Raw genomic sequence first — 17,590 nt, forward strand, 5'->3', positions numbered from 1 at the left:
GGGTGCCCCGTCGCCCCTCACAGGCTGTGGCGCCGACCCTCCCCGAGTGTTACAGCCCCGCGGCCGTAGCGTGCTCGCCAAATCCCGGGGCCGAGGGAGCGCCGCAGCAGCAACAGCCGCAGCTGCACTTCATACCAATGTTCAAACTGCCACCCAATTAAACAATCTATCCTCCAATGTCTCTCAAGCACTGGATACTCAAAGTAGTATCAACAGTCATCTGCGTGGCGGCATCATGATTCTAAACCAGAGGGTTGATGTGTAACCGGTATCCCTTATCACAACATGTCTCTTGCTGCTAACCTCTCTCGAGAGCTTTCCTTCCACCTCACAGGTAACTGGTCCCTGGAATTCGACAAGCTCACAGAGACTCTACGATTAGAGATCATCCGCATCAATTCCACCTGAGTAAATCCAGACGTTGCTCGTGCCCTGGCCTCATGGATTGCCCAAGCTGCAGCTCATCTGAAAGAATGGGCGGGGATGGGTTCCCTAGCAATCCTTTTGTTCGCCCTTTGCATCCTGTGCTTCTTTTGCCTCTGCCGTGTACACCGAAAATGCACATGACCGTGCATTCCTAGCACAGGCACTTGCTGCCATAGAAGTGGGCCAATCCCCTGAGGTCTGGGTTGCGGCGCTGGGGCAGTAAGAAACATAGCAGGATGTGAGAATAATACTGCACTCGGGAGCCCTGAAAGGGTCGCCCCGAGGAGGGCATGTCCAGCTGCATATGGGTCGACACTGCCACTCCCATCCCCAAAAAATCGGTGTCGGACAGGTGGGCAGTCAGTCTGATGCCCTCGCGCATGAGACAGACTTCCGTACATGGTCCTTCACATTCGGGGGCTGTGACCTCTACCCTCTCCTGCAACATAAACAAAAAGGGGGAGCTGTGGAGCGCCTCCACCCCAACATGGCGCCTAACGCATTCAGACCTCACAACAAACAAGTCCATATTTGGACATAATCCCTGCCCCAGAACGCAGAAGTCCGATGTTGACCAATTGGCAGCCACCTGGTGGCTAGAATAGATTGGCCCTGGGATAGGATTTAAGGGAGATGGGCGAGGAGAAAAGAAGAAGAAGTATTGTAATCCTCCTGGGGAATAAAGCTTGCGGAAGGATCGAGCGTCACGAGTCTTCTTTGAAGCGACAGTTTTAAGATTTTTAGTGTTCAGATTCATTGAGATCTGGATACTTTCATGGCATTTCCAGACTCCTGGGATGACATGAGCCTGGATAAATTCTCAATTGCCGCTAAAACAGTTTTGTAAAAGTTGATTAAAAAATCATGTTTTGGTATGTTGCTCCAAACTTTTTTCATAATTAAAAAAAGTAGAACAGTGCTTTATCTCTATGTCTGTCTGACATCCTTTGTTAGAATTTTTGTTTAAATGCAAAAAAATAACAACATAATTCCCTTCCCAATGAGAAAAAACCTGGTTTCTTTTTCTTTTTCCAAGTAAGATTCACATAACTTAGTTTGCTTTCTCTAATCTCTATGTTCCATAATACTGAATAATAAAATATATTTTATTTATAGAAAGTATATTTATCATTATAACAACCATATTCTCATTTCTCTTTTTCTGATTTAGTTTTTTCTTTGTTTTTATATTTTACTTAACAGTGGTTTCTGACTTCTCTTGTAAACCAAGTTAATTCTTTCACATGAAAAAAGAGAGAAGAAAAAAAAAGAGAGAGAAAGGAAGAGAGCCAGGCCAAAACAAGAAAGAGAAAGATTGGGAGGGAGAAAAGGAAAAGAAGTAAAAGAAAAGAGAGAATTTAAAAGTGCTAACTAGGTGTATGTTTTAAGTAAAATGACACTTTATAATGGAATACTGTTGCCTATGATTCTATCAACAAAGGTAATTGAAAAATCAGTTATTGGAGCACACAGGTGGCATGATAATTAAGGCACTGAACTACCACATGGCTGACTGTGGTTTGAGTCCTGGACCTGCTGGCTTTCTTTCTTTCTCTCTCTTTCATCAAATTAAAAAATCATAATAATAAATAAAATTAAATAAATAATTCTTTAAAAACATAAATAAAAGTCAGTTTTCTAATTAGAAACTGAGTCACCCTTGTGAGTTTAAGATGAGCTAGCTAATAATTTTAGCTGCTGAAATTATCAAATGAGCCCTAGTGATAGCACCTACCGGTCTCCATTGCACTATGCTGTGCCATGTTATAGCTTCTACTGTGAGACACTATTATTATATTTTACAGGTAGGTCATCACTGTCATTTGAATCAATGGAAATCAGAGTAATCCAACTTCTTTTTTCTTTTGTTTATTTATTTTTATATTTTTCCACAAACATTTACTTTACATAGCATAACATTTTAGCTCATACTTCATAGCTCTTGACAGTTTACAAACAACTTTCAAAATTTCAAAATACTGAATTTTAAAGATAATAATCCAACTTTAAGGAAACTTAGTGACTGAAGTTCCTCTCAGGTAAACTATAATTGGGTTAAACATTAAGCATGTCAATTGTTTAAGGATAAAATGTAAATAAACAGCTAAATCTTGCATGTCTGTTTAATATAAACATCAAAAAACTTAGTAACTATTCTTTATAGCAAGGTTTATATAATTCAAATATTCTGTTCATTGGGAAACAAAACAGTCATGGCCACCTTGATTATCCATTTTTTTCCCTTCCTTTTGTGGTGGGCAAAGGTTAAAAAAGGCATAAGAATGTTTTACAATCTCTACTTCTCTGTTCTTTTAACACACACATACACATTTTTGCTACAAGCATTTTACCACGTGCCACTACAAGGAAATATACGGCAAGAATAAAAGTTAATAAATACATGTAAGGTTGCAATGCTTTAGAAAATCTCTTTTATTTTACCATACTAGTTTTCCTGTAATATTCATTAAAATATCATTCCAACTAGTCCTGTGTCTATCTTCTCCCCAGTTGATTCATTGTTCTTTAAATGGCTGGGTTTTTAGCCAAGAGCCAGATTCAGTAATTCCCTTAGTGTACCGCAGAATTAAAAGTAGACTCCTGGTCTCCTGATTTGCAGTTCAGTTCTCTTTCTGATTTACAAATTTATTATGCCCACTGAGAACTTTGTGGATGAACTTAATGTTATAAGACTTTACTTAGTCTCTGAACAAGTCAAAAAAACTAAATTAAGGGACCAGCAGTTGGCGTAATGAAAATGTTGGTTAACTCCTATGTAGTCGACCACAGTTCGAGTTCCAGATTCGGTGGCTTAAACTCACTCCGGGCATGTGTGCGTGCATGCCCAAAATCCAGAGAGGAGAATGGAGGAGAAAGAACTGTGGCATGTCCATCCCCCCCAGGTGGTGATTTCTCACTTTCTGTCTTTCTGTCTCTTTCTTTCTGGCAAGCACTGGTGCCATATAGCAAAAACCTCTCAAAAAAAAAAAAAAAAAGCACTAAATTCATTTTGTTGTAAGAGATCATCACTGTGGAATCACAAGTTTTATATCCCCTAACATATAACACTGAAAATGTTTAAACATAAATTAGTTAAATTTGAAAGATTTAATTTTTAGCTTTCTATTCTATGAAACATCTCTGGAAGCTTCATCAAATTAACTTCTGAAAATTTAGACATAATTTTAAATATACAAAAAAGCTGAAAAAGTGATACAAATAATATATATGCACCTGTTATTTAGATCCCCAAATGTTGTCTTTATATTTGCTTTATCCTCTCTGTCCTTTTTTTCTCCCTCTCTCTCATACATGTGTGTGAACATGGATCTATGTATATGTTTTCGTCTGAACCAGGAACATGAGCTGCGGAGACATGCTCCATTATCTTACATATATTACTTAAACTTCATTCAAATAAAAGACACCCTCTTATGCAACAATAATGCAGTTATCAAAACCAGAGGATAAACACTGGTTTATATTTATAGTATCCATAGATACTATAATCTAATCTATATTCTTTAGATTTAAACAAATATTCCAATAATATTCTTTATACAAAAAAAAGAAAAGAAAAATAAGCAAAAGCAATCCAGAAAACACATTGCATCATCACTTAGCTTTAGTTTCCTTTCACCTAGAATAGTTCCTTAGTCATGCTCTGTATCCCAGATGTTAAAGTTTCTAATAATTCCAGGCCTGGCATTTTGTAGAACATCCATCAATCCAGTTTGAGTCTCTCTGATGTTTTCACCTGATTCAAGTTCTGCAATTTTGCTAGGAGGAACCCATGAATGATTTTTGTGCTTGTCCCAGTACATCATGTTGTGAGGCCTTTGCTGGGAATTTATCCTATCACTAGTGCGATTAATATCGATTTTTTCATTCAGAATGGGTCTTTCAGATTACTCATCTACAAAGCTTTTATTTTATTGTCTAATTTATAATGATCTTCTTTTGGAGAGAGAGTTCTTTACAATTATGTAAATATTCTGTTAGCCTCAAATTTGTATGTACTTGTTTTAGCATCAAAGGATGACTCTTACATCAAAGACAGAAACATCCCCTGGACTAGACGACTTCTAGTTTCCCTCCCAACTCTTCTGGCATGCTAATTCTGTGACTCTGTGTCTGTTTAATAAATATATTTCAAATTATCTTGTTAGATAGATGAGAACACAGAGGAATGAGTGGGAAATATAAGATTATAATGAGACAGAAAGATTTTTTCTTTAATTCTTGCTGAATTGACCAAATGAACAAAACTCAAAAACAATAACCCTTTCACTAGCTCAAGCCAGCAGAGTGGTGCTCTATATGCTGAAGTCATAAGAGGAAGTCCTGGGTTCTCATCCCAAGATCTCTCTTTACACACTGGACACGTGTGATCATAATGCTTGCCTTCTGAGACTGGGAGTGAGTTGCAACACAAGGACACTATGGAAGAGTTAATTTCTTCACTTCACTCTCAGTAATAACAAAAAAAATCAAATTTAGTTGTTTTAATGATATACAAAACAAGTGGCACAGTCAGTGTATGTTGGAGAGAGGTCAACAACATTACTCATGACACAAGATTTAAGGTTCCCCCTCCAACACAGGGCTCTTCATGTGAATATGGGAATCCTTAAGATTACATCAGAACTTCTGGAAACCTCGTTGAGTCTCTTCTGAACCAGACCACAGCATATTAGAGCACAAGTCTGGATCATTCTATACATAAGTGCTACCAATGACCTCAGCCTGGGTAGTCATGCCTCACCAATTCCAACATCATTTGATTATATAATATTATTGTAGTCTAGAGCATGGGGTACCCAAGAGTATTATAAGCCCTTGATCATTGCTCTCAGGCTCTGATTTCATTGCTCAACTCACGCTGCAGAATTAGAACAAGCATCAGTTTCCCAGAGTGCTCAGGGAATCATGGCAAGAATTCCATCATTCCATCTCAATTACCATTTGGCTTCCCTCTATAGTTCTACATCATGCAGTGCTGTTTCACAGTTTCTGCAACACACAGTTGACCTGTGCACTAAGCCAGAATTCCTGATTCAAGTGACATGAGAGAAGAACATTTCAAACAGGGTGACTCTGTCCATTAACTTCTTAGTATTAAATCTTCTAAGTTTTTCCTTAACCTCTGAGCACATGATAAGAAATGACTGTCTAAATTAAGTGGGCAAGGAACAATTCCACAGTGGCTTAAACACACGCCAGGCGTGAGTGCATGCATGCCCAAGATCCCAAGAGGAGAATGGAGGAGAAGGGATTGTGGCATGGCTATCCCCCCTGGAGGATGATTTCTCGCTTTCTGTCTCTCTGTCTCTCTGGTGAGTGCACATGCCCTGTCACAAAAACCTCTCAAAAAAACAAAAAAAGACATGAGGATAATATACGAGAAATATAAGATAACATTAAACATTCAAACATCCGAATAATCCAGTTTGAGTCTCTCTGATGTTTTCACCTGATTCAAGTTCTGCAATTTTGCTAGGAGGAACCCATGAATGATTTTTGTGCTTGTCCCAGTACATCATGTTGTGAGGCCTTTGCTGGGAATTTATCCTATCACTAGTGCGATTAATATCGATTTTTTCATTCAGAATGGGTCTTTCAGATTACTCATCTACAAAGCTTTTATTTTATTGTCTAATTTATAATGATCTTCTTTTGGAGAGAGAGTTCTTTACAATTATGTAAATATTCTGTTAGCCTCAAATTTGTATGTACTTGTTTTAGCATCAAAGGATGACTCTTACATCAAAGACAGAAACATCCCCTGGACTAGACGACTTCTAGTTTCCCTCCCAACTCTTCTGGCATGCTAATTCTGTGACTCTGTGTCTGTTTAATAAATATATTTCAAATTATCTTGTTAGATAGATGAGAACACAGAGGAATGAGTGGGAAATATAAGATTATAATGAGACAGAAAGATTTTTTCTTTAATTCTTGCTGAATTGACCAAATGAACAAAACTCAAAAACAATAACCCTTTCACTAGCTCAAGCCAGCAGAGTGGTGCTCTATATGCTGAAGTCATAAGAGGAAGTCCTGGGTTCTCATCCCAAGATCTCTCTTTACACACTGGACACGTGTGATCATAATGCTTGCCTTCTGAGACTGGGAGTGAGTTGCAACACAAGGACACTATGGAAGAGTTAATTTCTTCACTTCACTCTCAGTAATAACAAAAAAAATCAAATTTAGTTGTTTTAATGATATACAAAACAAGTGGCACAGTCAGTGTATGTTGGAGAGAGGTCAACAACATTACTCATGACACAAGATTTAAGGTTCCCCCTCCAACACAGGGCTCTTCATGTGAATATGGGAATCCTTAAGATTACATCAGAACTTCTGGAAACCTCGTTGAGTCTCTTCTGAACCAGACCACAGCATATTAGAGCACAAGTCTGGATCATTCTATACATAAGTGCTACCAATGACCTCAGCCTGGGTAGTCATGCCTCACCAATTCCAACATCATTTGATTATATAATATTATTGTAGTCTAGAGCATGGGGTACCCAAGAGTATTATAAGCCCTTGATCATTGCTCTCAGGCTCTGATTTCATTGCTCAACTCACGCTGCAGAATTAGAACAAGCATCAGTTTCCCAGAGTGCTCAGGGAATCATGGCAAGAATTCCATCATTCCATCTCAATTACCATTTGGCTTCCCTCTATAGTTCTACATCATGCAGTGCTGTTTCACAGTTTCTGCAACACACAGTTGACCTGTGCACTAAGCCAGAATTCCTGATTCAAGTGACATGAGAGAAGAACATTTCAAACAGGGTGACTCTGTCCATTAACTTCTTAGTATTAAATCTTCTAAGTTTTTCCTTAACCTCTGAGCACATGATAAGAAATGACTGTCTAAATTAAGTGGGCAAGGAACAATTCCACAGTGGCTTAAACACACGCCAGGCGTGAGTGCATGCATGCCCAAGATCCCAAGAGGAGAATGGAGGAGAAGGGATTGTGGCATGGCTATCCCCCCTGGAGGATGATTTCTCGCTTTCTGTCTCTCTGTCTCTCTGGTGAGTGCACATGCCCTGTCACAAAAACCTCTCAAAAAAACAAAAAAAGACATGAGGATAATATACGAGAAATATAAGATAACATTAAACATTCAAACATCCGAATAATTGGTATTCCAGAAGAAGAAGAAACTAACAAAGGCATGGAAAAATCTATTCCATGAAATCCTGGAAGAAAACTTCCCAAGTCTAGAGAAGCAACCACACTTCCAGATCCAAGAAATAGAAGAGACCCAAATACAATCAATTCGATAAAATCTTCCCCAAGGCACATCTTAGTCATACTGCCCAAGACCACAGATAAAGACAAAATACTAAAACTGCTAAGAAAGAAACAACAAGTGACTTACAAAGGTCATCCCATCAGTCTAACACCAGACCTTTCAACAGCAATAATGCAAGCAAAGAAAGAATGAGAAGACATATTGAAAATGTTAAGAGAGAAACAATTTCAACTAAGGTTATTATATTCAGCAATATTATCCTTCATATGGGAAAAAAGATTAAAGTCTTCTCATTCAAACAATACATGAAAGAAATTGCTGACACCAGACGAGCTCTTCAAAAAGTTCTAAAAAGTGTCTTGTGCCAGGAACACTAAAGGATGAACAGTCAGAAATATGGAAATAAAAGACAGCCAAGACAATGGTCAACTTAAAGGTATGGAAAAGTCTGGAAATATCGATAATAACATTGAATGTTAATGGATTAAATTCTCCAATAAAGAAACACAGACTAGCTAAATGGTTTTGAAAAAAAAAAAAAAGAAAGAAATCCTCTATGTCTTGCCATGCCTTTATCTCATAGAGAAAGACAAAAAGACTAACAGAGAAGGGCTGGAAAAGGTAAAAAGGTATTCCATGCAAATAGGAACAAAAAAAGAACTGGAGTCGCAATATTAATTTCCAACAAAATAGGCTTTAAAGCAAAACTGTTCGAAGAGAAAAAGACCAACACTATATTGTAATAAAAGGGTTAATCAAGAAGATATAACACGTATAAATATCTATGCACCTAAAACAGGGGCACCCACATATGTGAAGGAAAGACTGTTAGATTGAAAAGGAGACAGATACTGCAACACATTAATTGTTGGAGACCTCAACACCACACTAACTCCTCTGGACAGATCATCTAGATAAAAAATAAGTAAGTAGATAAAGGATATAAATTATATCATAAATCAAATGGACTTAACAGACATCTATAGAACTTTCCACTCAAAAACCACGAGATACAATTCTTTCTCACCCCCACATGGAACCTTCTTTAAGATTGACCATATCATAGGGCATAAAACAAGCCTCTACAGACTCAAAGGCATAGAAATTATATCCAGCATCTTCTCCAACATGATGGAATTAAACTTGATTTTCATTTCAAGAGAAATCCTCAAAAATACACAAATACATGGAAACTAAATAACCTACTCCTGAATGACTTGGCAATTACTGAAGAAATAAAGACCAAAATAAAAAAGATTCCTGGAAGCCAATAACAATGAGGACACGAGTTTCCATAATGTTTGAGACACTGCAAAAGTAGTCATAAGAGGGAAGTTCATAGAAAATAGTGCACATAAGAAGAAGACAGAAAGAAGACAAATGGATCACCTAACATTGTGCCTCAGATAGTAGAAAAAGCAACAACAAAAAAAAAGAATCCAAAAAACACCAGGAGAAAGGAAATAATAAAGATATGAGCAGAAATAAATGAATTAGAACATAAATGAACTATACAGAAAACAAATGAAAGTAAAAGCTGGTTCTATGAAAAGATAAACAAAATTGATAACCACTAGTGAGATGTATTAAGAAGAGGAGAGAAAGAAACTAGGTAAATCAAATTTGCAATGAAGCTGGCAATATAACAACAGACATAAAAGAAATACAATCATTAGAGGATCCTATGAATAACTAATGCCAAGAAATAAGACAATCTGGATGAGATGGATAAATTCCTGGACACATAAAATCTACCAAGATTCAGCCAGAAGGATATAGAAAGTCTGAATAAGTTTATAAAAAGCCAGGATATTGAATCAGTAAGAAATAACCTCGCAACAAAGAAAAGTCCTGGTCCTGATGGATTCACCTATGAATTCTACAAAACTTTTAAGGAAGAGTTAACCCCCATTCTGCTCAAGTTATTTCTAAAGATCCAAAAGGGTGACTCTATCTGTAATTCATTCTATAAAGACTTCATCACCCTTATCTTTAAAGCAGATAAGGACAAGACAAGGAAGGAAAACTATAGACCAATGTCTCTGATGAATATAGATGCAAAGATTCTCAGTAAGATACTAGCAAATCATATCCAACAACTTATAAAAATGATTCTATATTATGACCAGGTAGGTTTGATTCCAGGGAGGCAAGGTTGAGTCAACACATCCAAAACCATAAATTTAATACACCATATTAACAGAAAGAAACAGAAAAAATCATGTGACCATATCAATGTAGAAACAGTATTTGATAACATACAACATCACTTTATGATCAAAACTCACAGCAAAATTGGCATAGAAGTGTCACTTCTCAACACAATAAAAGCTATCTATTCAAAACTCATAGCAAACATCATCCTGAATGGAGAAAAGATGAAAGCTTTTCCACTAAAAAATGATACAAAACAAGGATGCCCACTTTCTCCACTCCTTTTCAATATAGTACTAGAAGTCCTTGCCAATGCAATCAGAAAAGAGAATAAAATAAAAGGTATTCACATAGGAAAAGAAGAGATGAAACTCTTTTTATTTACAGATGACAGGATTGTATATATAGAAGAGCCAATGGTATCCATAAAAAAATTCCTGGAAGTAATACATGAATTACAGTAAAATTGCAGGATACAAAATCAAAATACAGAAATCTATAGCATTTCTATATACAAACAGCAGGCAGACTGATATAGAACTGAAAAAAGTAATTGCATTCAGGATAGCCACAAAAAGTATAGGATACCTAGGAATAAATCTAGCCAAAGAAGTTAAAGACCTCCACAAGGAAAACTTTGAAAAGCTAAAAAAAGAAATTGAAAATGACACAAAAAGGTGGAAGGACATTCCATGTTCCTGGATTGGAAAAATTAATATGATCAAAATGGCAATTCTACCCAAATTAATCTAAATATTTAATGAAATCTAAATAAAAGTACCAGAGACAATGTGCACAGATCTAGAAAAGACAATCATAAAATTTGTCTGGAATCATAAAAGACCTCATATTGCCAAAGCAATTCTGCACAAGAAGAGTGGAATGGGCAGCACCGAACTCCCTGACCCCAAAATATACTAAAAGCTGTAGTAATCAAAATAGCATGGTAGGGAACCAGCAGTTAGCGTAATGGCTATGTTGCTGGACCCCCACCTAGTCGACCACGGTTCGCGTCCCGGACCCAGTGGCTTAAAACTCACGCCGGGCACGCGTGCATGCGTGCCCAAGATCCTGAGAGGAGAATGGTGGAGAAGGGATTGCGGCATGACCTGGGGGGTGATTTCTCACTTTCTGTCTCTATGTCTCTCTCTGTCTGTCTGGCGAGCGTACGCGCCCTATAGCGAAAATCTCTTCAAAAAAAAGCATGGTATTGGCTCAGAAACAGACAGGTGAACCACTGGAAAAATATAGAGTCCCCAGAAATAAACTCCCAAACATACAGCCAACTGATCTTTGACAAAGGATAGCAGTCAATCCAATGGGAAAAGGAAAACCTCTTTAGTAAATGGTGCTGCAAAAACTGGATATTCACCTGAAGAAAGATGAATGTGAACCCTTACCTCTCACCACTGGCAAAAATCAACTGAAAGAGAATCAAAGATCTAAACCTATGTCTTCAAAATAAAATTGCTGCTGAAAAACACTGGGGAAACTCTGGAAGACATTGGAGTAGGCAAAGATTTCTTGAGTAAGATCCCCAAAGCACAGTCAATAATCCCAAAAATAGACAACTGGGATTACATAAGATTAAGAAGATTCTCTAAAGCAAAACAAATAGTAATTAGTGTGAATTGACAGCCCTCAGAATGGAAAAAAATATTTTTGGAAATTATGCATCAGATAAAGGACAGATAACCAGAATACACAAGGAACTGAAGCAGCTGTCCTGAAAAAATATGATCAACCCTATTAAAAGATGGAAGAATGAGTTGAAAAAAGGACTCTCTAAGGAAGACATATGAATAGCAAAAAGGCATATAGAAAAATGCTCAACATCCCTCATTGTAAGTGAGATGCAGATCAAAACCAAGATGAGTTACCACCTAACCCCAATCAGAATGACTACAATTAACAAAACAAAAAAATGATAGATGCTTGTGGGGTTGTGGTGAAAGGAAAACTCTCTTACATTGCTGGTGGGGATGTAAATTGGCCCAGCAACCTTGGAGAACAATTTGGCGATTCCTGAGAGATCTACAAATAGAACTACCATATGATTCAGCAATCCCACTCTTTGGTATCTACCAAAAGGACAGAAAAATTCTTAATCAGAAAAGCGCTTGCACATAGATGTTTATTGTGGCATTATTCACAATTGCCAAGACATGGAAATAACAGATGAATGATTTGCAAAACTGTGGCACATATACTCTATGAAATACTACTCAGCTGTTAAAAAAAAAATATATCCTGGCTTTTGACACAGAGTGGATGAAAATGGATGATTTACCACTGAGTGAAGCAAGTCAGGCTTTGAAGAAGAGACTTTGTATGCATCCACTTAATATATGCCGAGGGTCCACACTCCATGACCGAACTGAATGACTGTAGAGTATAGAAACATAGTAAATGGTTATAAATACCAGATACAGTGTTGAAAGATGGTGGGTGAAGAGGTAGAGTCTGAGGAAGGACATTAAGGGAAAAAATAAAGAGGTAAGGCATTTATGGGACAAAGAAATGGGCTATTATCTGTTGAAGATAAATTTATAGTATTGTCAACTGGACTGGTGAGAATTGTACAAATATTGGAATATTCACTTTGCAAGCTAAATAAGGTGATTGAATATATAAAGAAAATTGAAATAAAAATAATAATAAAAAATTTTGGAAAAAAAAGGAGATGGGATATATATATATATATATATATATATAATATATATATAATGTTATCAGTCTTAAAATAACTGGGAAATTCTGCTATTTGCAACAATCTGAATGATGTACATCTTATGACATGTGAAATAAATCAGACACAGATAATTACAGCTTGATCTCATTCATAAGAGGAATATAAAATGTTTTTTCCAATAGAAGCAGAGAATAGAATGATACAGGGATTGGAAGATGGGGTTTGAGATGGTGATCAAAGAATAGAGTTTCAGTAACACAGAGGGATATTATAGGGCTCTGCAGCATGGAAGCTATTCTTGATAACTATGTATTGTACACTTGAAATTATTAAGAAAATCAATTTTAAGTGAACAAGAAAATAAGTGTGAGGTAGTACAAATTACCTAGCTTGATTAAGCCACTCCACAATGGACAAAATACTTCAAAACAACATTTTTAATACTAGCTTAAAACCACATCAAAGGGGCCAGCAGGTGGTCTAGTGGTTTGAATCCTGGACTGGTAACTTGAAATTCACATGTGCGCATGTGGGTCCAGTCTCCCAAGAGGAGAGTGGAGATTGCATTAAAACCATTTCTCCTGGGGGAGGACAGGGGGGATGGGAGCAGGAAAGAATTTCACTTTCTCTCTCTCTCTCTCTCTCTCTCTCTCACATGTGTACTGTATGGCAAAACAAAACAAAACAAACAAACAAAAATCAAGTGAACAAATTTCTGTTTTAGTAAACACAAATATTTTATATGTTCAAGACCCTGGTCAGAGGCAAGGCATCTGACTCAGACAAGAAAACCATATTTGAAATCTTAATTGAGGGCTACAGGAACAACAGCAATTGAGGCTGCATCACCTGGTGGCAGAGCCCTGAGGCTGCATCACCTGGTGGCAGAGCCCTGAGGCTGCACTGTACCTTCTTCATCTAAGAGCTTCCCTAGTTTCTACTTTTCCCTGGTTTCCCTGAAGCTTCTGTAGGTTCCATCTTTCTAGGACTAGTTTTCATCAGTTTCCTAAATTCTCTGACTTGCTATGGCTGTCGTAAGTCCATCCTGCTGGCAATATGTAGTAAGATAACATTTAACTTAGCCATGAAAAGCAATGTATACATATAAAAAAAAAGCAGTAAAAATAGAAACATCTCACAAAATTTGCCCAATATCTGTGTCAAAGGAATATTTTATAATTTTTACTCCATGAAGAAATATTTTACAAAGATAGCTATTTTAATCAAGTTCTCTCTCTCTTTCTCACTCTCTTTCATTTATTTCTAAGGTCCAATTATACAGATTAATTGCTCCCTTGCCCAATAATGTCAGGGGATTAATACCCAAAGGAAGACCAAATTTATTTAAAATCTCCTATGTTTGGAGATGATGGCAGTTCCTGCACTCACAAAGGAAGTAATTATAAGGACGCTGAACACAATAGATGTGTGATGTTTTATTGGAAAGTGACTGTAAAGGAGATCACAGACTGCAGGCTAATGTGGGTTTAGGAGGCTCCTTTCTTCTGCTGCAGAAAGATGGGAAACTCCACTCAATAGCACTGGCCTGTCATGTTCCCTGTTGCCATGTAAGTGCCCAAATTTTGTCCCTTGCTTTTTATCTTGGTCTTCATTCTTCTCATTAACTCCAGCAAAGAAAGAGATGGGTGGGTGGGAAAGAAAGACAGACAGATGAGAGGTGAGTAATAGAGGCTTAGACAGTAGAGTACATTCATACATTTATAATTTGAAAATCTGTCTTGGAATAGTTTGAACAAGTAGAAAATCTTATCAGAATTTATCAAACTAAGAAATTTATAAAGAAGTTTTTACTCTCTCTAACCTATATCTTATGCTCCACAAAATTAGGGTGCTGTTAACGTGGACCAGGTTGGATAATTTCAGACTTTGGAGAAGGAGGTGGAGGCTGCCTGTTACAAATATGGACTGAAGCAGATGATTCCAGAGAAAGGGGCTTTTTATGCAGTGTTTGGTACATTAAGAGATTCCAAAGACACCACCCCGACTTCGAGCTGGTTTCTCATGGTTGACCTTCACACCTGAGAAAGCAATTTGGGAAGATGTGTCTTTGTCTTTGCAGCAGACATGATCCTAAGTGACTACCAGGCTATGTGACCAAACTGTCTCTCATGAATGTAAGAAATCTGGATGAGCCTTTCTTTAATGTAAAAACATTGAGCCTTTGTATTGTCCTTTAGAGTCACAGGTGTATTTGGAATTAACATAACTTCATACTGTACATGAAGTGTGGGAGCAGGTGGGCAGTCTGTAGGCTGTTTAGTGAGGCTGTGCTGAGGGGCATCCGCAGTCAGACTGCCTTGCATAGATGCTCAGAGAGAGATGGGGGCAGAGCATAGTGGCTCTATCAGGGAGCTCTTCTCCATCAGTGCCTAGGTCTTGGGCTGCTTCTCTGTTTTATTGAACTGAACAGAACTAATTTATAGATGTATTCAACTTATCCTCATCTTTCTTTTTCTAGACACCCAAGAGCTGATTATCCATAAAAATGAGAAATCACACAATGGTGACTGAATTCATCCTGCTGGGGATCCCTGAGACAGAGGGCCTAGAGACAGCCCTTTTATTCCTATTCTTGTCAATATATTTGTGCACCCTCTTGGGAAATGTGCTCATCCTCACAGTGATCCTCTCCTCCTCTCAGCTTCACACTCCCATGTATTTTTTCTTGGGAAACCTCTCCTTCTTGGACCTGGGGTTCTCTTCAACAACTACTCCCAAAATGCTGTTGAACCTTTCAGGGAAGAGTCAAAGGATCTCTTTCCAGGGTTGTGCTGCCCAGCTCTTCTTCCACCATTTCCTGGGCTGCACTGAGTGCTTCCTGTATACGGTGATGGGCTTGGACCGCTATGTAGCTATTTGTCATCCCCTCAGGTACACGGTCTTCATGAATCCCAGGGTCTGCTCCATCTTGGCCACTGGCTCCTGGCTGGGTGGCTCTGCCCAGGCCATTACCCTAAGCTCCCTCACCTTCCAGCTACCCTACTGTGGGTCTAACGAGGTGGCCTATTTCTTCTGTGATGTGCCTGCGGTGTTACCTCTAGCCTGTGAGGACACATCTGTAGCCCAGAGGGTAGGTTTTACAAATGTTGGTCTTGTGGTTTTTACATGCCTATTCCTCATTTTTGTTTCCTACATTCGTATTGGGGTCTCCATATCAAAGATCCGCTCAGCAGAGGGCAGACATCGGGTTTTCTCAACCTGCAGTGCCCACCTCTCTGCAATTCTTTGTTTTTATGGACCAGTGATTATCATCTTTCTTCAGCATAATCCCAGTCCTTTATTTGGTGCCACAATTCAGATCTTCAATAATCTTGTAAGTCCCTTGTTGAACCCCCTCATCTATAGCCTGAGAAATAAGGATGTAAAGTCAGCCTTACGAAATGTATTTGGTAAGGCAGGCTCTGCTGAGGAAAATATATGAAAAAACTTAGTGTTCTTCTAGACAAAGTTTAATCTTCATTTCTTTTTCAATGAGAAGGAGACTGGTAGAATGGTAATATCCAAACCCAGTCCCGCTATGTAGTCCCCGGGTCACACTGCAGTACCCTGTCCCTGTGACAAAGCCTGTGGGCTTCATTTTCTATTTATTGGGTCACATTCTCATCTGAGGCATTTTGGAATGAATTATCCTCTGCATCAACCTACCGTTTAACCACATTATTTTAAAACATGTCTGTGTTATATCATGGTATCAGTTAATAGTTCATTTACATATATATAGAGAGAAATGGGAACTATAGGGGAAAATCTGAGTGACCCTAAGCTAAATAGAAACTGCGAATTCCATATACTTTCTTCTTGTGAAATATAAACACCAAATTTTGGCCAATCCACACAAAAATCCCAAACTAACTTACATATTGTTGTAGAAAAGATCATTCTACAGCATGGTCTTAGGTGATTAAGATGTTTAGTGTTTAAGTTCATTGGGATCTGGATACTTTTGTGGCATTATGAAACTTGGAAAGTCATGAATCTGAATTATTCCTTACTTGCCACCAAAATCATTGGCTTACCTTTCTTAAGATTTGGATATATGTCTAAGTATGTTGCTCTAAGGTATTTATGAAATAAAGAGAACACTGATTTATCTCTATTTTGGTCAGGAAGCCCATGTTAGAATTTTTGTGTTAATGCGAAGGACAATAAAATATTCTTCATCTTATGAGAAAGATTATGTTTCTTTTTAATACACAAGTTACATAATTTTATTTCCTTTGTTTACTCTTGGAGAAAAGTGCATTTTATTTGTAGAAGTTATGGCAAATAACAAGCATATTCTCTTTTTCTGATTTGGTTTTTATTTTTATATTTTACATAGAGGTGGTTTAAGGCTTCTCTTGTAAGTGAAGTATTTCTTAGAAAGAAACTGAGGATAACTAATGGCGTGAAAGAAAGAGGAATTGGGGAGGGATGTGGGAGAAAATGGAAAGGGAAGAATTCAAGAGGGTTGGGTAGCTGTGTTTTAGAACTCACTTTATAATGGTGCTCTCTTACCTCAATCCCTGTCTATCAACACACTTGACTGAAAATCAGTTAAGTGGAACCAATGTCACCAGTGCACTGTGCTGTGCCAGATATAACTCTTCCAATATAGACAGTGTCACTCTAATCCACAGTTAGGTAGTCATTCTGACTAGAAATCAGTGAACACCACACTGGGAAAAAAAAAGAGTTATTTCTTCCTTTTATTTATTTTTTTAAGAGAGTTTTTGGCTAAGAGGCTCATATGCTCACTGGAGACACAGAGATTGAGAGAGAGAGAGAAAGAGAGAGAGAGAGCGAGAGAGTGCAAGAAATCACTCCCCTGTGGGATGTCATGCTGTAATCCCTTCTCCACTCTCCTCTCAAGATTTGGGCGTGCACGCACACAAACCCAGTGTGTCTCCTCACCCTGCTGGGTACAGACTCAAACCATGGTTGACCACGTGTGAATCCAACACCTTAACTGCTACACCACTGTTTGGCCCCTCATTTTCATCTTAAATAAATATACTTTCTTTATTTTCCCTTCATTTTCA

The 17,590-nt window shown here is 37.9% G+C and overlaps 1 protein-coding gene across 1 annotated transcript; it reads left to right on the plus strand.

Annotated features, from left to right (window-relative positions):
• Nucleotides 1-15,051: 15,051 nt before the first annotated feature.
• Nucleotides 15,052-15,990, plus strand: LOC102484504 (putative olfactory receptor 10D4). Its single transcript, XM_006169985.2, has one exon. The coding sequence runs from the start codon at nt 15,055-15,057 to the stop codon at nt 15,988-15,990; it is 936 nt and encodes a 311-aa protein (XP_006170047.1). The 5' UTR covers nt 15,052-15,054.
• Nucleotides 15,991-17,590: the final 1,600 nt, after the last annotated feature.

The sequence above is a fragment of the Tupaia chinensis genome, unplaced genomic scaffold, assembly GCF_000334495.1.
Source record: "Tupaia chinensis unplaced genomic scaffold, TupChi_1.0 Scaffold147980_1, whole genome shotgun sequence".
Lineage (NCBI taxonomy): Eukaryota > Metazoa > Chordata > Mammalia > Scandentia > Tupaiidae > Tupaia > Tupaia belangeri.